Here is a 27363-nt window from a genome sequence, read left to right on the forward strand (position 1 = left end):
AGTAAGGAAGAAGATTGATTCAAAGATGTTTTAAAGGACAGAAACCACATATACAGTTTCACTGTCATACACACTGGACTCATCCTCTGAACCAAAAACAAAAGGAAAGACGAGGAAAAACAAAACAATAAGATACTAAATGACGCATATGCAATGATCTCCGGACGCTTGTGGGTGGTTAACTAGTGACGTAGTGTTTGGCTGAGGGCTGTCCATAGAGCCCATAGAAGTCTGGGTGTCTGTGTGTCTGGGAGGCGTCCATCCAGTCCCTCATGGACAGCCCCTGCAGCGACTGGGCTCCAGTGGACAGATGGGGGTGATGGGGATAATCCTGCGAGCTCACCCAGGGAAAGGAGCCCGATCGTGGGTACGGAGGGTGAGCGCGCGGCGGGACCCCGGAACAGTAGCAGTTATCCATGGTACACATGAGGATTTTACGGCCCCCGTACTGGGGTAGCATGGCCTGCTGCGAGGGGCCCCCGCTGGGGAAGTGTGAGGAGGGGAACACGGGGCCCGCGTGGTGGGGGGCCGAGGGCGAAGCGCTGGAGCCGGCCCCCAGACCCACCATGTGTTGGGCTGAGCTGCAGGGGACCAGGGCAGGGCCGGAGTTAGGGGCCTGAGAGGAGGAACCCTCGGCATTGGAGGTTCCTTGGTGACCCTGACCACCCAAGAAGGACAGCTTGCTGCTGGCACTCCCTAGAGGAGGCTCCAGGAAGCCGGGGGTCCCAGCACTGCCCTCTGGGAAGGCTGCGGAGTGTTTACGCTTCTCTGCTCCACTGGAACTAGAACCGGAGATGTTAGAACTGCACGGATACGGAATCGTCTGGAGGAGGGAGGGAGCACTGAATGGAGCTGAGAGAGAGAGAGAGAATACATTTTTATTGGACTTTAAGAATAGAGCAAGAACATCTACAAGAAATTACTAATTCATTTGATGAGAACAGTCTGGAAGCCTCTCTCTTACCTTCCAGCATCTTCCGCAGGTTCTTCTCTTTCTTGGCAGTCTCAGAGAGGAGGAGTTTAGAGTTGAGGTGGCCCACTCTGTGTGGTGGGAGACCACTACCAAGGCACAACTGAGACCTAAATGGTACAAACCAGACACAAGTCACACACACAGCTCGCTTCGTTTAATTTCTCAAATGTGTCAAGTAGAAATGCTTACCTGTCCATTAATAGCTTCACCGGTTTGGTATTCTGAAAGAAAAACAAAAACAGATTAGTGTGATCATTCAGATCTGCTGTGAGAGTTGGTCTTCCCTAAAAGATACATTTGTTTGTGTGGGTGTACATACACTTACTGAATAATGTATTAGGAACACCTGTACACCATCTCATTCATTCAGGTGGTGTAATGGTCTGGGGGATGTTTTCTTGGCACACTTATATTAATGGGCACATTAATACCAGTCAATCATTGTTTGAATGCCACAGCCTATTTGAGCATTGTTGCTGACCATGTGCCTCCCTTCATGGCCACAATGTACCCATCTTCTAATGGCTACTTCCAGCATGATGATGCACCAGGTCACAAAGCTGAAGTCTCAAGCTAGTTTCATGGACATGACAATGAGTTCAGTGTTCTTCAGTGGCCTAGTTCCTAGTCACTAAATCTGAATCCAATGGAACACCTTTGGCATGTGGTAGAATGGGAGATTCACAGTTTGAAAGTGCATCTGAAAAATCTGGAATCTTGGCAGGAATTGCGTGATGCAATCATGCCATCATGGACCAGAATCTTAAAGGAATGTCTCCAAAATCTTGTGGAATGCCACAAAGAATTGATGCTGTTTTGAGAGCAAAGATAGGAGGCCCTATCCAGTATTAGTGTTCCTAATACAGTTTTCAGTGTGTGTGTGTGCGTGTGTGTGTGTTCTACCTTCATAAAGTTAATGTCCTCCGCTCTGTCGAAGACCATCTGTACTGAGTTGAGGAGTTTGTCTACTTCTTGTCGTCTCTCGTTGAGCTGCAGTGCCTGCTGGGCATTCTCCTGCCGGTATCTCGAATGGGCTTTATCAAGCAGCTGCATGGTTTCACCCAGGTCCTCTTCCAACACTGCCTGCATCCGTCTGTACTGAGCTCTCACCTGCTCCTTCAGATCACACACTGCATCCTATTAAGAGAGAGGGGTTAGAGTCAAACACACACACACACACACTGAGAGTGGGTCTCTATGGCTCAGACACAGAGGTAATAGTATGTTTACTGCCAGTAGAGATAGACACAATGAGCCTACAGTGCATACCACTGTACCATACAAACCGAGTCAATTAAAGTAGCTCCTCTACACTCAAGAGCGAGACAGGTGTAGTGTGTGTATGCGAGTGTGTGTCAGTTACCTCCACCTGTGACTTGTCTGACTCCAGCTTACAGAGCTGCTCCTCAATGTCCTGAACCCGATCATCAATCCTCTCCTGCTGTCTCATTAACATATGCTGGAGCGGGAGAGAAAGAGAGGGAGACAGGGGAGGGGAGGTCAGTATGAGAACATAAAATACATCATAAGACACTGATGCACACAGACACACAAGGTTTAGTGCAAACACAGGTGCTAGTGAGGGCCGTTGGCAGTGGCACTATGGGGAGTGTCTGAATTAGGAGGAAAAAATCTGCACAGCTGATGGCACTTGACCTGCCCATTGTCATGAACACGCCTCTATTACCACCTATTACCACTAACCCACCTAAGGGTAATTTCACCAGTTACCACTGACAAAAATGTGTGTGTGTGTGAGTGAGTAGAGAGAGAACACAGAACAGACAGAGAAAGTGAGATTGAATGAGAGGGAGAGAGCAGAGCGGGAAAGAAGATAGGAAAGGGGGGGAGTGAGAGAGAGAGCCTTTTTCATTTTGCACAATATCGCTCCCTTTGTTTACGCTGTCTTCTGTGTCAGTGACAGATTATCAGGTCTGTGTGCATGACACCAGGGTCTGCCCTCTCGTTCTCTGTGTGTGTGTGTGTGTGGCCACAGCTTTTACAGGTCAACGGACAGAGCAAGAGAAAGAAGGAGAGAAAGACCTAAAAAAAGAGAAAGAAGACAGGAATAAAGGGAGAAACAGAAAGAGGATACATTCCTGTGGCCCCTGGTGAGTGGGTCCCAGTGGCTCTGCTCTGATACCAAGGCAACAGGCCTCTTCAGCAGCTAACAGCTCTCACAGTCCCACAGACAAACAACAGTGTCAGTAAACCTCTCTCTCTCTCTCTCTCTCTCTCTCTCAGGAGGGGAGAAGCCTTCTTGTTTTGTAGGACCTCAGGGACTTAGTTTGGCAGGTTTTGGTGGGTCAGTGTGAGAGGGGTGGGGGGGGGGGGGGGGTAGGCCTATCTTACTGAGAATTTCACACCTAAATGGTGAAAATGTTTATTTCTGCAGATTGTTATGCTTGACTCAAGCTCCGTACAAACATTTTCGAGCTGGGACATTACATTGCTCTGGGTACTGTGTGTGTCTGCCACTACTGTAAACCACAGAAATCTGATCCCTTGGTTGAATATAGACCTAAGACAAGTAGTTTTAGTAGACAAAAACAGAACACTCAACTGGCCTGTGTTACTGCAGTGAACATTACTACCGTTGTTGCATTATTCTGCTCTGTGTTCTGCTCTGAGTTTGTGTCCAACAGAGAGTAAGGACAGACACAGACGAGGGACCGGAGCAGAGCGTTAACACACACGGCTCTAGACGGTCCCTCTGCACACACACGCGCGCACAACTCTTCATATCCTCTTCTACTCTTCCTTTTCTTTCGACCCTTTTTTCATTATCCTCCATTTGCCCTTATACGTTGATCAACTCTTTCCCTCAACATCCAGACTTTACACTCTTTCCCCCCCTCCCTCCCCTCTTTCAAAGTGAGGTCTACGCAGGTCTGACCAGGTGTGAGTTGAAACCAGGGAGCAGCTGCAAAACCCAGTCAAACTATTGCATAGGAGAACACACATCAGGCCTCGACATAAAACAGACTCTTTCACTTTGCTCAGTACTCACCACACATCCTCCACATCTCTCTAGCGAACACCAACCATATCATACAGGATTCGACATGGATTATTGGCACGGTATTTGTGTGGCGTTCACCTTCTTCAATGCTTATTTACAAACTCTAAACTGCTTGTATGGTGTTGATGCCATGTCACCGGCTTGTCTGTGTGCCTGGACACTTCTGCTTGGGCAATCTTCCTCTATTGTCATCTCCTCCAGTTCCCCCTCAGACTTCTGTGTCTGAAATAACCCAGATGGAAACAGTTCAACCTGTCTGGGTACTGATCCGCCTAGCCTGCTCTCTCCAAGTGTGAAAGCCTACCTTTATCAAGATAAAACTCTGATGATCACTTTCCCCACTGTCCTATTCAGGCGCCCAGAGCCCCACTGGTCTGCCAGTATTCTCATGTTTAAATTAAGATCCCTGGTTACAGCAAACAGAGAGCCTTTCACAATCAACTGACGGCAATTTCCCACATCTAATGTCATCGACATATTGCAAGGAACTGACTCAGACACACAAGGCCCTCAGGAAAGTCCAATAAGAAAGAAAAAACGTTATTTCCTGTTCAAGTTCGTTAGAAACTAATCTATTAGGTTGTGTGGGAAGTGTCTGGTCTCAGACCGAATAGGCCTGCACAGTAATGTCTGTTGTGTTGCTTTATGCCATTTTTTTTATTGTGAATTGGGTCAAATGGGGTACATAACGTTTGGGATTATTTATCACCAGTCGATAAAGAACAGAAATCCCAAAAGGAAACACATTTCTGTATCAATGTATTTGTGATTTTCTTTACCACATAAACCGACTACATTCCATCCAGATGCAATAATACCAAAACAGACCTTTGAAAATGACTCAGTATCACAACCCCACATTCAGATTAGTGACGCCTTTAATCACTTGGACAAAGAGCCCTGTGTGCCTTCGCTCAGACATCTCAGATCAGACCTTTAGTTAGAATACCAGGGATATTAGGCTCACTATCAACAGATCTTATCAATACCCTATCACATTGAAGAGACTGAACAACACATGGCTCCCTCATGAGAAACATTAGCATCATACCGTAGGGGAAATCAAGGGAAGCACACCATTTATGGAATGGACGATTCTACTTTATATACTACAATATACTTTTTTCCTACACCGTCCTGCATCTTGTCAATGTTATTGCACACTGACGTTGACCCGGTATGTGCATATGTGGGGTTGGGGAGGGGGGGAGGGGGGGGTAGACCTGAGGAGAGGAGCAGACTCAGCATGTGAAGACAGGCTGGGAACTACTCTCTCCTAAGAGCTACTGCTGGCCCCACTCCCAGTACACAGCTGGCCAGAGAAAAAGAGAGCGAGAGTGAGGTGTGTGTGTGTGTGTGTGTGTGTGTGTGAGATCAGGATGCTTCAGTTGGGAAGGCGGATGGAGGGGGCGACTGGGGAACACACCCTTCCTGTGGTGGGCGTGGGGAAGAGCACCCCTGGCTGGACTCAAACCAAACCCCACCCATAATGCCAAGAGGCAAGGAGTGGGACAGAGAAGAGGGGGTGGTTGCTATGCAGTCTGACTCCAGGATGACTTGAGTCACCCTACTAAAGAAGCAGCTGCGAAAGAACAGAAGGATGTGTGCGTGGAGAGCAGCTGTGGGGAGAGAGCTTCCCTCAGTGACTCCCCCTCTGACTCCCCTTCCCTCAGAGATCTATAGACACACACCGCTTAAGCTTTAGAAGTATATGGTCTACATATTGGCACCAAACGTTCCCGGCAATCTTCTATCTATCTTATTCCAAGTTAGAATGCTTCATCATAACATTTGGTGCCAACATGGCAGACAGTACAGTACGTCGAATGTAATAATGGAGAAAGTACAGGTGGCTATTCCCAACCCAGTAATCTCAGATCGAGGGGAGTAGAATGGTGTAAAAAGAAAAACTTTAAGGAATTAAATGAAGCCTGTGTGTGTTATAACCCTGTTCCCTCGTCTCTCTCTCTCTCTCTCTCCCTCCCTGGCTGAATGTTGGCTGTTGTAGAAGCCATGACACATTGGCAATGTGGAGAGAGGCATTCCTCCACGCCTCCCCTGCCTGGCCCGGCCCTGCCAAACCCACAACAGCACAGATCATTAGTCATCAGCGCTAGCTGGAGTGACACACGTGGGTAAAACGTTATTTTAAGTTAACCCTATATGTGTGCGTGTGCATGTGTGTGATTACATACGTGTGTGTGTGTGTGACTAACAACCTGTTCCCTCGTGGATAAAACACATCAACTGTCATGAGAACAAAGATACTGACAAGAATGAACTAGACCACATTCTGCCAGGAATTTGCCCCCATACCATGTAGTCATTATTTCCTGTTTGGATAGACTGCATCACTTAATCCTAATTAAGGGCATAGGGAGTGTTGGGCAATGTTAAAAGGAGCAGGATGAAGTTCCTCCATGACACTTCTCAATCATCAACGGTTTTAAATATTGTGTTAACTCGCTTGAAGGTTAGGGACAACCTCTTCCTGAGGGACAGCTTTTCATCTGTCTGGTTGTTTCAGATCAGTGATGACAGAAGAGACACGTGAAGGAGAGGCTTCAGTCTCGGCCTTCTTCAGTATGCAGCGACTGCCATCAGTTCACCTTGCCACTGACAAGTGTGTCTGTTACAGTATTCACTCAGCACAGGCAGAGTAATCTGGAGCTTACAGAGCTCTCATTTCAAACATTATCCTATTAGCCCGCACCATACATGCATGCTGAGACCAATATGATAATGCACAGAGGGAAAGGGACCAGTTTACGGTTACCAAAAATAAAATAACATTAGAAAATCTGTCTGTTGAAAGTGTGTGTGTGTGTGTGTGTGTGTGTGTGTGTGTGTGTGTGTGTCAGAGACCATTGCTTGGCTTGCTAGGTGAGAATAGACCTATCCATATTTCTAGCCTGAGCCTACTTGCTCTCTTGCTGTATACTATAGATATTCAGTGTCTTAAGACATCTCAAGATGTTCTGTGTCTTCAAGACACAGAAAATATGGCTCTTATGCTCCATGTCTTAAGTGAGTGCATCATGAGTGCATGTCTTCAGGTTAGGTCTTAAGACATCTTGACAGACAATTTGGTTAATTAAGACATCTTATTAAGACATCTCAAGACAAGGTGATGGCTGGGTATGTAGGCCTACATACATACCTTGATAAATGGCGGCGCGCTCTGACGCAAGGCTGGGGGAGCTCCCAAAATCTGTGCTTTTAAGTGTTTAAGTACATTTGTATGTACATTTTTATTGTAATACTCATAGGGAACGGCTGTGTAAATAGTACCTACAGCCTTTATTTATGTAAACCAGCTCTTTTCCCTTCTTGTTTTTAGTTTTTTTTCCTAGCACCAGGGGAGCCCCCCCTCCCAAATTTCGTTGTTTGGTACCTGTACTATATCAATGACAATAAAGACCATTCATTCATTCATTCATACATACCCGTATGTCCTTGCGCCGCACCTCCACGTCGCAGACCGCGTGTCCGTGGCTGTGGGCGCAGCGGGAGAAGCAGCAGTACTGGCACACGGCCACCTGCTCCGCCTCGCAGTGGAACAGCCGATACTCGTCGTGCTGCAGGCAGCTCCAGGCCCTCACCTCCTCCACGTCCACCAGCAGGTGTCCCGGGGTGGCCGAGGGCTGCTGGAGGTGCGTCTGGACGTGGGACTGGCAGCACGGCGCGTTGCAGCGCAGGCAAACCTTCTGGGCCGGGAGCGGAGGGCCCCGTCGGCACAGGACGCAGTGTAACACGGTGGAGGTCTTCTCCACGTTGATGGAGTTGAACTTCTCCACTATATTGGTCAGTTTGAGGTTCTTCTCCAGGGTGGGTTTCTGATTGTACACGTGATTGCACTCGGGACAGCGGACCATGGCCGAGTCCTTGGCCCACGCCTCGGAGATGCAGCCCCGGCAGAAGTTGTGCTTGCACGGCAGCTGGATGGCCTCCTCGAAGATGTGAAGACAAATGGGGCAGATGAGCTCCTCTTCAAAGCAGTTCTTCCAGCTGTCCGCCATGACGCCCAATGTGGATCCCACAAAGTAATGTTCCCAATGAGTCTTGTTACAGTAAAAGCAGGTTGTCAAGTCAAAAGAAAAATCGTCCCCTTGTTCCAGAAGGCTTTCTATTTGGGAAGGATAGTGTCCTTCTTAATCCAAGCACTCTGGGAAAAGACTCGATTCATACATGTCTTGATTCTGAATAATTTGGAGAGCAATTAGAGTCCAGGATACATATCAAAAGCATCCCGAGTTGACTGTTACCGTTCATATGTTGGACACAGATGGCATGGCACAGAGGCGAAGGGACATTCTGACGGGACAGATTCTCCTCTCAGCGCGCAGGTCTTTAACTCTGTGTGGAAGGACGATCTCCATCTGGAGACACGAGGAGAGTCGACACAGAAGTTGACCAAATGCAGTCAGTTTGTTTGGCAACTCAAAAACAACTCGACTTTTAGGTCATAAAATGTCAGAAGAGTGATTTTATTTTGTCCCAAGATGGGAAAATCTTTCCTGTGTCTTGATACCACTTGGCTACATAATCAATACCACTCTAACAGCATCACCCAGGTGTTATTCTAACAAGCTCAAATGTTTGTCAATATACCCTGAGAAGGCAATGGGCTACAATATCCATTTAAAGAATAGGTCTAGAAGCTATCAAATACAAATGGTTAAACTCGTTGGCAGAACGGAACAGAAATGTGGCAGCGATATGATTCTGAATTCCATCGCATGAAGAGGAAGTCAACCGAGCAAACAAGGATACATTGTAACAGGCAAAGCGGAGGATAGGCGAAAGCCAGTGTCCTTGATTGTATCGGTTGTATATATAATAGTTACAAAATAGATCAAGCACAGTTAACGCCTCTACCAAACGCATACAATATAGATTTTTATAACTACCCTATTTAGTCTTAAAGGCAACGGCACCGTTTAGCCCTTGTTTGCTTTCTGTCATCAGCCATCTTGTTTTCCTCTTTAAATTGAATTTAAAAAGCAACGCTACTATTTACTTTCATATCTCATCTGTGCGCTGCAGCTCAGCTTTAGTCCGTGAACACAGAGAACATCAGAAGGCTTTAGAAACGCTCCGTCATATCAAGCGTTTCTTTCGGGTTTTAGGGTCCAAGTCAAGTCCTTTGTATATCCGAAGCGCAGTATTCCGGTCGCTATCTGGATTATTATTTATGATTTTTTTTTCTTTCTTCTTCTCTCGAGCGCCTTGATGAGAGGAATGTAGACACACGGGACGCAACTCTGAATAGGGCTTACACTGACTCCCCCCTACCCCCACCTGAGAACCACGTGACCCTACCCCCTACCCCCACCTGAGAACCACGTGACCCGTCACAATCCCCAGATGAGAGTGTTACATTAGTTTTCTTAAGATAGGATAATAAATAAATCTGTTCAATGGGCATTTGCCAAAGTAGCCTACTGTTAATCAGTATTTATCCTGTATGGTGTATATGAAGATGTTATGACGTTTTATCATGAAAATAATTGACACGGCAAATCAAATGAAGAACTACAAATCCCAGATGACAGGAAGATGACGTATGACTGCTCTGATTAAATCAACCCCTATTTCATTAGTTTTCTCTATATAACGACGTCGATCATTGATCGGAAACGACACTATATAATAGTTTGCCTAACTGGCCATCGGATTTGGGCTCCTAATATCTAAAAAGCACTACGGTTTTCTTATTTTATCGGATTAAAGGAGCGAAGACCAGAAATTCCCATTGACCGCCAGTCAAACTTCTCCGCTTCTATCACCCAAAAAGGGGCGTGGACATGACGGGAAAGTACCCGGATGCGTTGCTCTGATGAATAGATACATAAGAGGAGGAGTCAGAGTGGTAAGGGGGCGGGGCTAGATTTAAAAGGGCAACTATTCTGAGCGCCGTTATGACCTTATGAGAAATTATGCATTGAGAATAAAGATTAATGTCATCTTTCAGCTCAGCGCTCTGTCTGTTTTGTTTTGATCCACATACATTAAATTAGATGAGGATATGGTTATTATACTATGCTTTACATCATAATACCATTTTGATTTGTTTTCTTGAAAGTTCTTATTGTTTTAGAAGGACCCCACTGTTTTAATGTAGACATTGTCCTAACCACTGATAACAAATCAGATATTTCGTAATCCCTATAATGGTCAAGGGTATAGGATTGGGGGTTGGGTAATCTGATCCTAGATTTGTGGTAAGAGGCCATTTCTATCTGGGGGACATGGAGGGAAAGGTAGTGAGACCCATCTCTCTTCAGGCTACATTTGAACTGTCCTCCTAAAGATCTCCTCCTCCCCACTACCCCCTGTACAGTTTCTCTACTATAAATACATTTTTAAAAGTCTTCCTTCTTCTAGTATGGTAACTGCCATAGTATGGTAACTATGACCCCTAGTTATAGCTTAGATTACTTTTTCTTATAATGACTGATGGATAGATGACTTAGACAAATCATGTATTTGTTGTAAGTCGCTTTGGATAAAAGTTGCGAAATGCCAAAAATGTAAAGGGAGTACTTCTGCAAGGCAGAATCCATCACCATAGAGCAGGGGGGGTGGACTGCAAAGCAAACAACACCTGCACTCAGTCATACAGGATCAATGACGCAGCTGTATGTTTAAAAGGGCAACGCCTCATTGTGGAGGCTCATCAATGATAATGTTCATTATTTCAATATTCAAAGGAGGGTTAGGAGGTAGGGTATGAATGGTGTTGCCGCTGTAGCTAAGACTTAATAAAACAAATATGAAAATAAAACACTTTGTACCGCTAAATGTAAATCTCATCTCTTGTTCTTTTATGAACAAACATGTTGACTTTTTTAGGCTTCTACCTGTGCTCATGTTCTGTTGCCATCTTGTCTGTCAACACTGTAGTTACAAGACAAAGACTGACCAGCCAGGCATTTAATGACTTTAATGTAAATAACTTTAATGCACTTGGGATTACAAAAGCATAGGCAGTTTAGTGATTCATCATAAAATAATAAAAACACAATATCACAATCACTTCTAAAAAAAAGAAAATGCCCTAATAAAAGCTCTTTTTTACACTTTCACTAAGAATACAAAAAGAGAAAACAATACTTGTAGAGAACATTTTGTGAAAAACAGGAGGCAACTGTTGAAAAAGTCATTCAACAAGCAATGAATAGAATGCAGTCATGGCGTCAGGAATATCTGTGGGATGCTGGATAAAGAATGTCGAGCTAACCTTGATTTAACCAAAGAAATATCATTAATGGAAATAACTAAACTTCAGTGGATAGAACCTGACATGAAAACACAGGAGCAGGAGGCAGTGAATACAGTCTATTCAGAAAATGCATTCAGGTACATTTGATTTACATAAATCATTAAGGATAAACTCTTGTGAGGGAGACATGAAGGACAGAGGACAGGCTTTGGTTTCATAACTAAGACCGTATTTCAAAATGAGCGTTCAATACATGTAGAATGGACCTCAGCTTCGATAAGTTCTATTTGATTAGTTATTTCTTGGTAAAGAGAAAATATGACAGGTTGATGCTGCACATCAAATATTTGACAAAGGACACACAATAAAACAAAAGATTCATGTGGTCTGATTGATTTTCACAGAGGCTGGCAACTGAATAAAAGTTCAGTCTGTTCAATAAAAACCTAAAAATCACAGAACTGTGATCCTATGAGACCCAAACAGCATTGTAACCTCTCTGCTCCACTTCTAGCAACTTTGGCATGTCCGTACACATACAAGAAACATTGAAAAAGAATGTCCAGCACTTTAACAACATGGATACTATACATAGGCCCGCTTTTAAAAGAACACTGTTAAATTGTCACCCTTTATTTTGAAATGGAATGTAGCCCTAGTGAAGGAAACACCGTGCTGACCCTGGATCTAAATCAGATGCAGCGAGGGGGGGATCTCCCTTCTAGTCAGGTCTGTGTCTTTGCCTGTGCTCCTCCGCTTTCACACCTTGCAAACCAGTCATATATGTACTACATAGTACATACATCTCTACATACATATGGCTCTGGCTCATCCCCATTGTGAATCTCCTGTGTCTATATCACCAATGCTCCCACTAGCATTCATGTAGTGTAGTGTGAAATATTGACTCTTAGGAGCTGGGCTGTCTGGAATGACAACATCCAGTATTTTGTATCTCTCCTTCCAGTCAACATCTAACCCATGACTCCTACTCCCATCGACTAGAAAACAATCTGGACAGAGAAGTTTCTGTAGTGTTTCCAGACATTTCATAAACAGTAAAGTCTGTGAGGACAGTAAGGAATCTAGTCTTAGGCAAAGTGACAAAAAGATGAATCCTCCAGATAAAACCCTCCATAATCTCCTGACTGTATCCAACTGTAGTTCAGTCTCAGGAGGGAGGGAGGACAGGGTCAGTATGGCAGAGTCTGGCAGACCACCGTGGTGGGTCAAGATGGGCCTGAGCCCCCAGCCAAGGGACAGCATCTATAGGTGTAGGCTAGGATGTTTCAGTGTGTTTGTTTGTTAGTGTGTGTGTGTGTGTGTGTGTGTGTGTGTGTGTGTGTGTGTGTGTGTTTATGTGAGTGTACTGTTCTAGTCTCTCCACAGAGATTGGTGTAAGAAGGTGAGGGTGAGAGGCTGTGTGAGTGTGAGTGTGTGTGTGTGTGTGTGTGTGTGTGTGTGGCTCCAGTCTCACTGCAGAGGGCTGTCGAACACAGAGTCTGGTAGGACAGAGATCTTCAGCTTCTTCTCTGGCCAACTGTACTCTTTCGGTAACTTAGTCTTAAAAAAAAAAAAAAAAAAAGGAAGGAGAAAAGCATTTAATGATATCTATCTCCCACAGCAAAAATAATAACCATCTTGGTGACATAACTAATAACATAGCAACATAGCATGTCTAAGGCTTCCAGTTAATATAATTCTAACAGTTCTATTAATGGTGTTATAGACTGAAATGAACTCTACGTCTCTAAAGGAGTCAAATGTTTCACACACCTCCTCACGCGTATTCAGCTCCTGTAGGTCCCCAAGCATCTGTTCAACAAACTCTTCAGTCAGCAATATCTAGAGGGAAGGCAAGAGAGCAACATGACATACGTATGTGTACAGTCCATGTAGCAAGCAACATGGCTCAGCTCAGAGGCAACAACCTGACATAATGCATCACTCTTTAAGTCATTTGCAGGCTGCGTCTTCATAAAGATCAATAAGTAGATGTCAAGTCATTTTCCAGTCTAGTATCTTCTTTTCGACAATCGGCTCTTCTGGGCTACTTCTAACTCCAGGTGCGGGCCCAAAGCGAGACTTTCCAAACCGGACTTGCGTGAACATTGATGACACAAGGCTGATTCTAATTCAAGGAATCACTTGAGGCTTGAATCCCAATCACCAGAGTTGCTCGAACAAGGCCTTCTTTTTAATCGCGAATATACTAATCAACGTACGTGGAATACCCCCCAGTTCAGCACTTGGGGGGGATAAAAAGGGAGAGATGATTGATCTTTCTGCTCTGCGTATATATATGTGTGTGTGTGTGTGTGTTAGCCCTGAGAGATATCCAGATTTCTATACTTTCCTGCCAAAATACTCTGTGGTAACAGTCATTTTTAAATCCAACTGTCCAACAGTTTTCACAAGTCTGATTGTGTGCCCAAACCCATTCAGATTTCCTGAGATAAATAATTGTGAGAAACTGGTAAATTATTTATATGAACAGCGTGAACTGTTATATCATATTCAATGTCTAAATCTGACTACGGTACTCTACAGCCTTCTCTGCTCTGCTCATGATCAATCAGCAACACTCACTCTGTGTGAGTGAGCGTGCGTGTGTGTGTGTGTGTGTGTGTGTGTGTGTGTGTTCACTGTTGTAGCCTACTGTATTCACTTAGACAAAGTCCTTGCGCAATGCGCATGCATTGTTTATTCTGAAAATGTAAACGCAACCTTGAAAGGCAGTTGATACGGTAATACCAAAAGAAAATAGCACTGCGAATGCAGAAGGGCTCCAGCCAAGACGCAGCATTGTTGGGGTGTACCGACCATATCTGTGTTCTGTTTCTGGACACAAGCTGGATGCCATAGCCAAGTTTCCCTGGAGAAGCTGCCCATTTTCACTAGCAACAATAGTTCAAAGTTAGCTGGAAAGCTGGTCATTTTCAATGCAGGTAATATGGCGCCATCCTCAGAAAAAACAGGCTTTGTTCAGTTAATTTACCAACTTTATTATCGATAACATTTAAGTGAAGAAATTAACAACAGGTTACCAACAAAGCTGAAAAGATGTGTGTGTGTGTGTGTGTGTGTGTGTGTTATGGTGTAAATGAGTGGGCTCGAGTTAGGCATTCAATACACTTTAAAATGACACTTCTGTCATTCTACTGGCCTACTTTTAGGCTCAATGATTTATTGTAATTGTTGGCGTTGCCTATTCTCATTTTACTTGCAATTTTCCTTCATTTCTACACCTCTGTGGCAACGCTAGTGACAAACATGATCAGACACCAGCCCAGCCCTAGTGATGGTCTAACCAGAGTCACTCTAACCCATGTGTACTGGGACCATGTGGGTGTACCTGCAGCTAGCATGTGTGTGTTTGTACCTGTAGCCAAGGGCCGTGGGCCGCGTACGGATGCTCCTCTGTAGCGAAGGATCCTTCTACCCCGGTGGACACGAACGTGATGGCCGTGTCTCCGTTTATACTCTTATAGGTGAAGTGTCTCCCATGAAGCAAGCGGCCCCTTCAAAGAAGAGAGATAGAGATAGACAGATATTAGAGACACACAGGCACGTCTGACCTGCTGTGCAGGGGTGGACAGACATGGCTGTGGGCTGACAGCGGGAGCTCCCCAGTGTCGTTCCGTCTTCCAGCCTCCCTCACACAAAGGCCTCTCTGTAAGCTGGCCGTGGCCTTGTTCTGTCCCCACACAGACCCAGATTACATAAAGCAGATCCAACTCTGAACCTGCACGATCACAACCAGGCTCGTTAGAAATACAGTTGTTGAAACTGTACAGTCTGTTAGCATCTTTAGAACTTGTTGACATGAGTGTGCTCACCAGTCATCCCTATCCCAGTGTGAGTGGGGCATAATTGATTGATTGACACCAGCTGTGTGACATGAATGATTGAGCCAGCTGATCCTATATATGTGACCATTCCCACAATAAAAGTTGCTTCCTTGATAACATGAACCCTGTCTGACACCGTATGATTCCTCCGTTCAGTGTGCAGTCCGATCGTTATGGTTTTAGCCAATATGCAATAACCAACGTTTAAAAGGTTATGGGCCCAGAGTGCTACCATGGCGAGACAATCGGAAAGAAGTTCGCGTTGGTCTCGACTAGCGTTTGACGGAGATGAGGAAAGGTACGAACTGTGGGAAACAAAGTTCATGGGCCATCTCCGGCTACAGAAACTGAAAGACACTCTCAAAACAGACCTTCCCTTAACAGCTTCGGCTGAGGAGTTGAGAGAAGATGAGGAGACATCTCTAGAACATCTCTAGAACTACATTTCTAATTTTATTTGATAGTATTCTTAAGAAAAGAGGGTCAGAGTCCCACTGCTTGAAAAAAATGTGCCTGTGTGTGTGTGTGTGTCTAGTACCTCAGACAGAGGGGGAGCAGCGTGCCAGACTCTTGGTTGAACTTCAGATGGACACTCTCCAGTTGTCGTGTCCTCACCAGCTCATGAGGAACAATGGCTGCTGAGCTCTCACTCTCTAGACTGTCCTTCCGACTCCTGAGAGAGAGAGAGAGAGAGAGAGAGAGAGAGAGAGAGAGAGAGAGAGAGAGAGAGAGAGAGAGGGGGGGGGGGGTACGAGATGAGGAGAAGAAGGACAAAGAGAGAGAGGGAGGAAAGGGTAGATTGAGTGTGAGAGAGAGATTCAAATGACCATTGATGATCTTATGTAGGAAAATATTAAGTCCCGCAGTGGCCTGTGTCTCCCAATAAAAGAGGTGTTTGGAGACATTTGACGATCTCTACGATTGCTCTTACCTTTGATACTGCTGGCTCTGCAAATGGCCCATTGTTTGTCTATGGAGAAACCAGGGGGGAAATTTGTACCACATTTAACCACCAAGTGCTGCCAAAAAGGCATATAAATGTGTGGGCCTTCAACCACTACTACCACTACAATGACAGACAGGTAATATAAGCTCCGCCTCCCTCCTCTACACGTGAAATGCAACATTCTTTAAGTGATGACTAGCCACATTCAGAGTGTGAGGGGACTCTTGAATCCTCGCTGGGAGAGTTCAAGTGAATGAAGCTGAATGAGGAGATTCTGAGAAGTTGCCTGCCATTGGTACCCTATTTCCTGGTCGCGTTTATGACATCATTCTTCTATACGAATCCATTACAACCACGCCTCTCACTTTGGGGAAAGCGGCAGGGTCTTCCCAGCAAAAATACCCCCAAACTTATCCTCACCATTCTCCTAAACTCACGCTAATGTTGTTTCATCATTAACCTGCTATGTTGTTTTGGGTGTCGCTAAGAACATTGAAAAAATATTTGTACACCATCAGCAAACTGCCACCAGGGCTGCAGAAAATTTGACCGAACAACCATTATGATAGACGGTAGTATTAATAATCAGCTAGCATAACTTTTGATTGGTTGGATTGGCAGTTGATTGGTTAAAATCACACGTAAATATCAAGTATGAAATTCATACTGTTACAATTCCAAAAGGTGTTTTATAAACATACGTTGTTAATGTGTAACTTCCGGTTACTTTGACCAGGTTGCTATGGGAGTGTCCCAAAGTTTTCCCCAATCTTGACTTCGTCAAAGAAGAAGTAGTTACGGAATTTCCCTATCTGCTTATTATCCAATAAGCTCCAACGAGACCAGAGAGTTCCAGGACAAAGTGCAGAGTCGCAGATTGTACCCAATTTCGATGTATGCATACACTACTAGAAGACACAAGCTTAGGGACTGAGGTGAAACCAACAACCCCTGACACATTCAAGCCCCAGAAACAAACATCTTAACAGTTCAGACTTGGGTCAACTGATATCACATCAGGGGGGTTCGGGAGGGATGGACCAATGGGAGATGAGGAGAATGATCCTGGTGCAACCTCGTGCTGACGGTGAGCCGAGGTGAGGACAGGACAGGAGAAGGACAAAGTGCCACATTGCAGTGGGAGTTTGAAACTCCATCGGTGGCAATATTGACACGTGGCTTCGAGGATGGCCATTCCTTCCTATTCCCAATACCACCATGCCCTAAAAGGCTTTTGATGTCCTGATCATGAACTTCATGTACGAGCAGAAGGAGCATCTCATTGAAAGGTTAATCAAATTGCTACACCTCGTTATGGTATGTTTGATAGTGCCAAACTATTTGACTATCATCTATCCAATTTGAAATATTTGATGGCACGGTCTCAAGCTGCATTTGGGCAGGTTGTGAAGATAAACCTTGGGCTAGAGGATGTGTGGGTGTGTGTGTGTGTGTGTGTGTGTGTGTGTGTGTACACTCACTGGGGTCTCTCGTGGCCCTGTCTCTGGGTGTTGATGGGTGGTAGTGCCGCCTTGGTGTTGAACTCGAGTCCTTTTCTCAGGGCCTCCCGGATCTGCTCCGTGTCTGCAGGGGGCAAACAGCACACACACTTAGCGCACTTATCTCCCAACCTGCCACTCCATCCTTACAAATGGGTTAGTAGAACAGTACACCCAGTTAGTAGAACAGTACACCCAGTGATGGCTTTCTCGACTCCACACAACATAAGCTTAAGATAAGTGGACTAACACATCCTAAAAGTGTGTGTGTGTTACCTTTGTCTGAGAGTCTGCGTGGCTGGGACCCGATGCAGATTGACCTGCTGTCCTCCTCGTCCTCCGGTGGTCGGCTCAGGTCGTCCCACACACACTTGGCACTGACGCCGCTCAGGTTGGAGCCCTCTGTCTCTATGCCCTGGTCCACTCTCTCCTGCTGGAGATGAGCAACACACACACACTAACATTAACACTAGCTCACACACACACACAAATATGATCTGTGTACTCAAATATACTAGACCAAATACAAACAAGTCACAGAAAGTGCACTGTGATGACTGGGCCAGCAGGGGGGGGCTGTTTGAACATGGTTTAAAATATACCTGGAATCAGGTAAGCAGTCGTAACGGTAGCCTAATCATAGCAGTAGTAAGAGACAGCAGTCTAAATACATCTTTGAGTTGTTAATAAACTGCAGGAGAAACAGAATAAGACCTACACCTGGACAAGACGAATCAGTGAAACTCAAACTGTTTATCATGTTGAGGCTAGAGTACACCTGACAAATAAACACAGAAAAATACAAAATAGCTAAAACAAAACAGGAACAGTCTAAATAACTCGTCTAAATAGCCTTACTTGTAGGTGCGGGTCGATGTCAAATATGGTCTCTCCTCTTCTCATGTCTGTGATCAGCCAGGGACCTCCGGCGCTACACACCAAGACAATCATTCACACGGGCTTCAAAACAAGGCTGACGTGAAATAATTCACCCACAGTTAATAATATAACAGGGAACGCTTGGACAGAATGGATTTACCACAATACTACTCAGAGAGGTACTTGTAAACAGCTGCATCTGCCTAAATACATACGGCTGGGCCAGATGATGCCGTGTCGGTGTTGTGTTTTGTTGTGTTTGGGTGGTGTGGTGTTGGTGTTGTCTTGTGTCGGTGTTGTGTTTTGTTGTTTTTGGGTGGTGCGGTGTTGCAACGAGACACAGACAACCGTTTCCATAACAACGACAAGTTGTGTTTACCCTGCAAGAATAAATGGCTGACAGTGACATGCTGGCAGTGTTTGCAGTAGCACTGATCAATAAATGGCAAAGAGGCCGAGCTAGGAAACATACGATATGGAGCTGTTAATTACTTGAGTATGTAGGCCATCTAGCTAGCTAACTTGCCTTCCATTTGCAACGTAAATGCATTAGCTGTCGAGGTTAAGCGGTTTGTATTAATATGGTCCACTTCTCCGCTTCTTGGCAACAGATGACGCTGGTCTGTGCTATTTCCTGATAGGCTGAAGAGACTCACACATTAACTCCTCGTAGCAGCTCCAAGATGCCCTGGCCATTCCACTGTTGGGCTGCCTGCAGCTCCTCTGTACACACACCCACAATCTACAGAGTAGGACAAAGCATGAGTGTGGGGGCTGCATTCAACATACTTATCTGACATGCCTCATGAGATATGATGCGCATCTTTGACCATACAGTTTTGCTTCGTACAGCTACAACAACACTTTTTTGTTAGAATTTGAGGTAATGATGAACGATAAACAATGAAGGCTACCGGTGCTATAGGCCGAAACTGAAGCCTGGGATTAGATTTTTTTCTCACCTGCAGGAAGCTAACCAGGCCGAACGGTGTGTGGACAGGCTGGATCTGGGGGTCCTCAGTCAGCAGCATGTGCTGGATCCGAGACTCACTGTTGTCCAAGGGGCTGTGCCACGACACATGGTCCCCACTGCAAAATGTGTTTTCTGCACAAGACAAGTAAGAGAAGAGGTGAATCTCAATAGCCTAAGGGAGACTTGTTCTAGTTACAAAGATTCTCCTCACTGACTCCACAAGAGAACACAGATCTGAGAGAAAGAGGGCAAGAAAATAGTTTTTGTAGAGTAGGGTTGGGTGTTATCCATTTTCTGACACTGTTATATACGGTATATGGTATAACCGCGGGATTAGAAATCACATTGTAGGGCTTTGAGGGAGCTGCCAATTTCAAATGATGAATTCCTGACAGCGGTTGGTGAAAGGTGGACCATGTCAGCAACGTAACACGTGATTATGATCGCTTCTAAATAGTCCGTCTTTTTTGACAGGTTATTTATTTGACAAATTACATTGTTTACAAAAAGTTCTGTCATCACTTTCATAGCATCTTCAACCACACAAACAGTGGTGCTGGACAAACACTATTAAGGTGTTTATATTATATATATATATATATATATATATATATATATATATATATATATATATGTATATATGTAATGCACACATTGCACAGCAGAATGTTTTTATGACGGTATTGAAACGGACACCGTTGCTATTTTCAAATGCCACGGTATTACCACCCAACCCTATTGTAGAGATGAGGAATCCATCCTATTACGGTAATCCCAATCCAGTCAGAAAAGAGAGAAGAGGGAGAAAGAGGGAGAAAGAGGGAGAAGAGGGCCAGGGAGGCCATCATTCATCCAGTTTCAGGGCCCACCCGTGAGCAAATTGACCCCAGCTGGGGAGCCCCCCCTCCCACCCAAACCAGCCCTCCATGTATACATTACACACGGCTAGGGGGATTTAAAGGACTTGGCATAGTGAGAGAGCACACCCACAGACACAGACACACTAATGGGTGGTGGAAACTAGTTTCTGAAGCAGCAAAAACAATACTGTTCAGATGAGTGTTTACATACACTTCTCTCAGACAGAGAACGGGAAATAAGACTTCCTGAGAGAGGAACCATGCATGGCGGCTTATTATTATGATTAACCAGGGTGGCCGTAGTAGTAGTAGTAGAAGTAGTAGTAGTAGTAGTATGAGTAGACACTGGCCAGGTTGAAAATAACATCATGCTCCAAGCTCCTAGCCTTCAATTGTGACCCCAAACCCCCCATCTCGTCAACACTATTGTAGGCCACCACAACAGGTATAAAACATTAACTGGACTGGACATAGTAGCATTGACAGTCGACAGACTGTGACAAAAACAACATAACAACATGGAGACATGAGATCCTCCCAACTGTAGCTTTAGTCTGAGGGAGGAAGTACATAATTACATGTGTGTGCCAACTGCATCTCTGCCAACTGCAAAGTTCAGACGCAAATGTTGTTTACATGACAAACTCAAGACACCACCACAGAAGTCCATTCAAAACTGGGTCAGTTTGGCTTACCTGATTGGAAGACATAGCGGGCCAATCCCTGCATGAGTTCGGCCGGCCAGGTTGGGGGTGCCGTCTCTCCCACTTCTCTCTTCAGTCTGAAGGTGAGCTCAAAGCCAAACCCACTGGGGCCGTCCTGACCTGTGAATCTGACACAAACACAAAGACCAGAGCAGTTTATTCTACGGTACATTTAACATGTTTTGACACAACAGAAATTACCTGGTATATGCATAGAAATTAGATGGTGGTTAAATGGTTAAATTAGACAATAGTAACCTGTGGTTTATCTGTTTCTTAAGCATGCTGACACTGCCGAATGTCAAAAGAATGTGTGTGTGTGTGTGTGTGTGTGCGTGCGTGCGTGTGTGTGTGTGGAAGGCTCAGCTAGTCAACACCAACAGTGTTTTATAAAACAATGGAGAACACTGCTTCTCCAATACTGTGTCTCTGTTGGTGGCCTCCATCACAATCATGGATCCCTGCTTCCTTTGACAATGCCCAATGAAGTCAAACAGAGTGCCTCTTAAACAAATATGTTCTCTAAATCAACCTATATCACTGCCGAAGCTTGGTGTAATGCAACATCAAAACAACTCTAGCCACGCCAAGTACATCCACCTATGCTAACTGTTCTATCTAATATCACCACCGTATCTGCACACCTCACACCGGAACGTAACAAGACAGATGTCTGGTGAACTTTGATTTTGAGGCAAACTGTCACTGAGGTGGAGTCGGTTGTTTACTGTCAATGAGGTGCCCACTTAACACATATCTAGCAATAGTCGGTTTCACAACTTCTGCCTTCAGGGTCAGTTGGCTTATTATGAATCTAAGAACAGGGCTGACCCAGGTCGACCCGGGCTGGCACTGTAGTGGAAAAGCACCATAACAAGGGTTGTTTCTACCAGGGGCTTTAGCCCACAGTACTGTAGCTACTTACTCGTGAACTCTGTTGTCTCCATACAGATCGCTGAGTCCAAAGCTGACATAGTGCCAATGCTCCTGGACTTCCGGGGTTGAACATCCCACGTTCCTGTACATACTGATGTAGTCTAGCGGATCAGGACCCCCTAACCTGTGGAGAGCATGACGAGAGACGGGCAGACAGACACACGTTAATAAACCATCATATAGTGACTGAAGTGGAACAGTTGAAAAGGGCTAAACTATAAATAGTGCGATCTTGCGAGTTGACTGCAAAACAAACGGGTGTTCTCACACATCAAATGCAGGTTAGTCAAATTGATTTGAAAGAATGGAAGCTGGGCAGTTACGGAAAGTTGTTAAACACATACAAACGAAAGTTCCCCTTAACATCATGCAAACATTTATACATAAGTTTTGATTGGGAGCTTCTGACCAGTACGATCATTCGTGAAAATACTACTATAAACCGGGCTGGCCCTGTAGTGGAAAAGCACCACTACACAGCTGATATTTACAACACGGGACGTTCCCATGGCTTGGAAAACTTTGTCCCAGGGATTCGAGACCCCATATCCTACAGGGTATATACAGGAATCTTGAGGTTAATTTCAATACTTTTCTAAGACTTTTTAAATACCTTGTCAATACTTTTCCAGACCTCACCTCAGCCACTTCGAGCTGTAAACGTTTACATCAGTGACACCTTTAACTTAACAGTTTTAGTTTGCAATAGACTCACTAGACCACTATCATACAACACAATTTCCGGTTCATCTTAGTTTTTTGATAAAAACTAATACATTCATGAACTTTTACTAATAGTTTTTAGGACTCAAACTCTTTGGACAGAGTCTAATTCAGAAAAATGCCTACAAAATTCAAGACCTCATAAAATCATGATAAGACTTTTTAATACTTATTAAGGGTCTTGATTTTCCCAAAATTGATTTATCAACTTTTAATACTTTTCAAGACACCGCGGATACCCTGTGATATTTACAACACGGGACGTTCCCATGGCTTGGGAAACTTTGTCCCAGGGATTCTAGACCCCATATCCTACTAAACATAAATGGATTGCGTATACATAGACATTACTCAGATGTCTCTACTCACCAATATTTCACGATGGCTGTAACTTGTAGCGGGTTCGCCTGATCGGGGTAGAGGCGCCGACACTCCCCGTAGATCGCCTGCAACCCCGGGGGGAACAGCGAGGCTATCCCGTGGACCGGTGCCCCACTGCCAGGCCGCACCTCATCCATCCCAGTCCCAAACAAATGAGAAAGAATAGGCGAAAGTAATCTACCCTTGTCGGGTATAATGGGAGACTCCCTCGATCGATCGATAATAGCTGAAAGAAAGGCAATCTTTTGGCCGACAAATGTTAGAACTTTTTTGGGTAGAAAACTTTTCTTGGGTAGTTATTGTTTACGACGAAAAAAAAAACTACTGATCGATCTCTCTCGCTCCGTTACAACAAGCCTGTTGCTCCCCCAATGAGAACCTTTCCATGATTGGTCGTTTCTGTGAAAGTGGACGTTGACATAACTTGAGTGACGGGTAATTTATCCAATGAAAGTGATGATTTTAAGTAGGTGGCACTACATTTAGATCTTTAATTGGCTGTTTTTTTTGTCAGTCACTTCTACAAATTCTGTGTGTGCATCTCCAAGGACAAGCAAGCAACCATGATTTTTTGGGGGAAAGTTGTAACATAACTAATTCTAAATTTGTCTTCACCCTGGCCCAGGGCTATGATATGTTCAATATTCAATTATGCTATTCATTTTTACTGCAACTAAATTTGAGCTGTTTGTTTCAAACATCTTACCCATGAGCAAAAATATAGGATAGAGTTATCAGATAATTTCTGATATTGGTATGTAGTAGACTGTGATCAAATGTCCTGCCCCTAGTGTGCATGCAACCATTACCATAGCCCTTCTGATTTTATTTGGTTTAGGGCGCTCTCTGCTGTTTGATTATTCTCCAGTAGAGCGAGCAGTAGGCTATTTGTTTCAGTGTTCAAACTACTTTTTGGTCTAATGACTTGCTGTAACTGTAATCACTACCTTTTAAGTGAGATAAAGATAAGGACTGTTCATTGAGATAAGCTATGGCAGTTATGACCTTACAGGATTTAGCCTGCTTAACATTCATGTTTACCTGCTGCCTGGATACTGTAACGTTGAAGTCAGGTCGTATAATGTGTCAGGTTCACAAGTTATGTTCGGGAAGGTGTAAAGGAGGTATTGGTTTATTTCTTAACTTGCCTGGAAGCCACTTTTATATGAAATGGAGGTACATTTCATTTTCTAAGAGGCTGATCATTTATTCATCAGTTAAGAATACAGGTGAGCAGATTTTCTTCACCTATCTGTGTTCAGACATAAAAGCAGTCCTCAAATTGAATGTCACGTAAGTGTATTTATTCTCATGTTTACTTATTCATATGCAGCTGTGTTGGGGCCCAGAAAAAGGAGAAGAGACGCTCACACAGCTTTTGACCCTTTTGATCGACTTTGACCCTTGGTGCAGATCATCTGTTGTTTTGGGTGATGAATCTACCACATGTTGTTGACGTTTTAGGTTGTAGATGTTTAGACGAAACCAGACCTTGTTTGGAGGCCATTTGGTACTGACTCATGACCCAGAGAATGTCAGGGTTCAAATTAATTCTTAACAGCTGCAGTGTGTTTGTTTCAAAGGGCCTATTCATTTCTACTGTTATTCATATTTGACTACTTTGTTTTGTTGTGTTTCAGCTGAAAGGCTGTCTCTGTATGGACAAATATAATCTAAACCAGTTTCTGAGGCCAGGGGACCGTCTCTCATTGTCTCCATACCTCACCCTCAGATCATGAACTATTTCTACCCATATGCATTACCTGCACACAACACCTGCAGAGTCATGTATCCCACAGCCAGCACCGCACATATGCAATGGTACAATAACTGTCACTACCTTCCACCCATCAACAGCCAGCATCTACAGCCCTTAAACCTGGTCACTAGTAACACTAGGGGTCTCAATGCATTGGGTCTTATAGAGCACCATCACTACTATGGACCTTCCCCAATGATTTGGTCTAATCCTTACTGGGACTACCGCAGGGTGTATGCAAACCCTCCTCCTTTGGCTCCAAGGGCTCCTTCTCCACCCAAACCGCAGAGTGGTGCTTGGCCTGAGGGATTCACCTTGAGAGGGGAGCTGCGCTGGGGGGCGCTTGAGAGGGTGTATGGGCCTCGCAGGGAACTACCAGAGTTTGTCAGGGAGGAGCTGAGGAGAGTTTATGGCACCTTCCCTCGGACGGACCTGAGCATCATCTACCAGGGAGGGGAGTACGTGGTGAGAGGTAACCCCCATGTCGGAGAGCAGGAGTACAGAGTGGAGAGAAGAGTAGTCCGACAGGATGAGAGCCTTGTGGAGGATAGCGTGGTAGCAGACAGGAAGTGAGGTAGTGCAGAAGAAGAAGAAGAGGAAGAAGAAGAAGAGGAAGAAGAGGAGGAATGTGAAATATATGCCATTTAGAAATTATCATAATGGTGGCATTGAGGATTCCAGACAAAAAAATGCCAACACAGTGCTTTAATGTTTATTTTGTTGATATTGTTTCAGAATTGTCTTTCAGTTCAATTGTCATCATTTTCATTCAGTAGCACAGAATCAGAGGATGTGAGTTAGGCTAATGCGCAAAATCAAACATAGTATTGGTCCCCTATACTGTATACTGAAAAAAGTATTGCTTATGGTGATAAATACTGTATAATATTATCAATATAATCAAAACATGTTGGCCTATTACTATATCATATCCATAATCTGAATGTGTTGTATTTATACTGTACCTTCTCCATTTCGTGACGTTAGAATTATAAGGTTCTATCTCCATTTTTGTCAAAATTGAGTTTTTTACATAATCTGATCCATTAGGTGTTTATTAATGCCTGTGTGGTGTTGTTTTTTTTAAAAATGTTGACATTTTTGAGTTAGTAATTCATAAAATACAAAGGTTCCATCTCACAAAACATAATGGAATGCAAAAACTTTGACGCTCAATATCTCTGAACTGCCCTAAACGGAGATAGAACCTTATCATTCTAAACGGAGATAGAACCTTATCATTCTAAACGGAGATAGAACCTTATCATTCTAAGCTCACGATTTGTACTTTCTCCATCTAATCTTTGGACCATGGTTTATGGTGTTTAGTTACTATATAGATCAGTGTGTCTTAACAAACCATTAGGCTACCTCAGACTTCTAAACGTCTAGAATAGAATAGTGGAACTGTCTCCACTCTGATCACATTTACTTGAATAAGCGGTTGTGGATATTTGGCCTTTATGGACTAAAAGGCTACTGTAGTTTGTTAGTATGTTGACATTTGCTTTCTGAGACAGAGAATTTCTCATTTGTCTGTTTGCATTAAACCCAGTCATATCAAACTGTAATGGTTATGGACCATCCTTCTGTTGTCTCCATGACAGATTCCAGGAAACTGAGTCATTATCCCAGGAGGAGATAACACATATTTGTGGTCTTATCTGGGTGTGAGTAAGTTTCATACTATTACTCTATGTGCCTTGAACCACACATTTGCTGTAAATCATCTGTAATTAAGCACACGCCTGGTTTCTCTTTATACCACAGGTTGATCAAATCAAGAATTGTGATTGGCCGAAAATCACATGCTCTGTTTCTCTGTCATTGTTGATAATATACTACATGAACATTGCAAAGTGAAATTGTATGTATAACATACTTATTCATATGCATTCATTTTTATCATTAATAGCTTAGTCATTTACATAGACATAGTGTATACATGAGTGATTCTGTTCTCGTCATGGGTCCAGTCATGAGAAGAGACGTTCAAGAGTTCAGGGCAGTCAAATATGGAGGCTTTTATTGAACAGAATCCATTCTGGAGTCAAACCTTTCTTGGACGCAGCCGGTGTTCTCATGATTTATGCTGCTTTGTCGAAAAATGCTATCGTAGTGCTTAGTGCAGGGGTCACCAATTGTCCAAGGGCCAGAATTTACTGCATACACTGTGGGGGCTGGACTTTATATATATTTCTACATTTGTATTCCTTTATTTAGGCATAATTAGCATATTATTGTTAATATGTTCACTTTCTTACAAAATTAACGTTATATTAGCCTATATCAGTGTGAACAGACTCCTAACACCTATACTGCAGCCAGCCACCAGGGGGCAAACGAGATATTTTGGCTTCACTTTAGCAGAGCTGCCATTTTGTCCATCAAAATAATTTAAGTGATAATTTACCATTTAGCAGACGCTTTTAATCCAAAACAATTTATAATGATAGATTACAGGGACATTCTCCCTGGAGTAATATAGGGCTAAATGCCTTACTGAAGAGAACAGTAGAGGTGGTGTTTCACACCTCATGACCTTCTGACCATCAGTCCAAGTCACTATCCACTAGACCAGATCACCACCATCAATCACACACTCTCAAAGAACCTGAAGCGTAAAGTACAC

The 27363-nt window shown here is 44.1% G+C and overlaps 2 protein-coding genes across 3 annotated transcripts; both read right to left on the reverse strand.

Moving 5' to 3' along the window:
* Positions 1–178: 178 nt before the first annotated feature.
* Positions 179–8033, reverse strand: trim8a (tripartite motif containing 8a; the record flags this gene model as incomplete). Its single annotated transcript, XM_080530904.1, has 6 exons — positions 7442–8033; positions 2337–2432; positions 1877–2110; positions 1163–1194; positions 965–1080; positions 179–852 (listed from the first exon to the last, which is right to left on the reverse strand). Exons 1-6 carry the CDS (start codon positions 8012–8014, stop codon positions 179–181), a joined length of 1725 nt encoding a protein of 574 aa, XP_080387030.1. The 5' UTR covers positions 8015–8033.
* A 2918-nt stretch (positions 8034–10951) lies between these two features.
* Positions 10952–23236, reverse strand: sufu (suppressor of fused homolog). 2 transcript variants are annotated; one of them, XM_080535947.1, is made up of 13 exons: positions 22961–23236; positions 21858–21992; positions 20924–21060; positions 19358–19500; positions 19052–19137; positions 18375–18447; positions 17793–17949; positions 17499–17601; positions 16003–16041; positions 15610–15744; positions 14603–14741; positions 12997–13065; positions 10952–12783 (listed from the first exon to the last, which is right to left on the reverse strand). In XM_080535947.1, the coding sequence occupies exons 1-13, from the start codon at positions 23107–23109 to the stop codon at positions 12694–12696; spliced, it is 1455 nt and encodes a 484-aa protein (XP_080392073.1). In that variant the 5' UTR covers positions 23110–23236; the 3' UTR covers positions 10952–12693. The 2 variants fall into 2 exon arrangements, with proteins under 2 accessions (XP_080392073.1, XP_080392074.1); XM_080535948.1 differs by lacking the exon at positions 16003–16041.
* Positions 23237–27363: the final 4127 nt, after the last annotated feature.

This window comes from Nansenia antarctica (assembly GCF_963989245.1).
Source record: "Nansenia antarctica genome assembly, chromosome: 1".
Taxonomy (NCBI): domain Eukaryota; kingdom Metazoa; phylum Chordata; class Actinopteri; order Argentiniformes; family Microstomatidae; genus Nansenia; species Nansenia antarctica.

Excerpts from the sequence above, each read along its gene's own strand:
- sufu (XM_080535947.1), bottom strand. The coding sequence starts at position 23,109 with ATGGATGAGGTGCGGCCTGGCAGTGGGGCACCGGTCCACGGGATAGCC. Across the intron at positions 19,138-19,357 it reads GCCTGGTTAGCTTCCTGCAG|ATTGTGGGTGTGTGTACAGA; the intron begins GTGAGAAAAAAA and ends CCTACTCTGTAG. Across the intron at positions 12,784-12,996 it reads AGCTGAATACGCGTGAGGAG|ACTAAGTTACCGAAAGAGTA; the intron begins GTGTGTGAAACA and ends TTTTTTTTTAAG.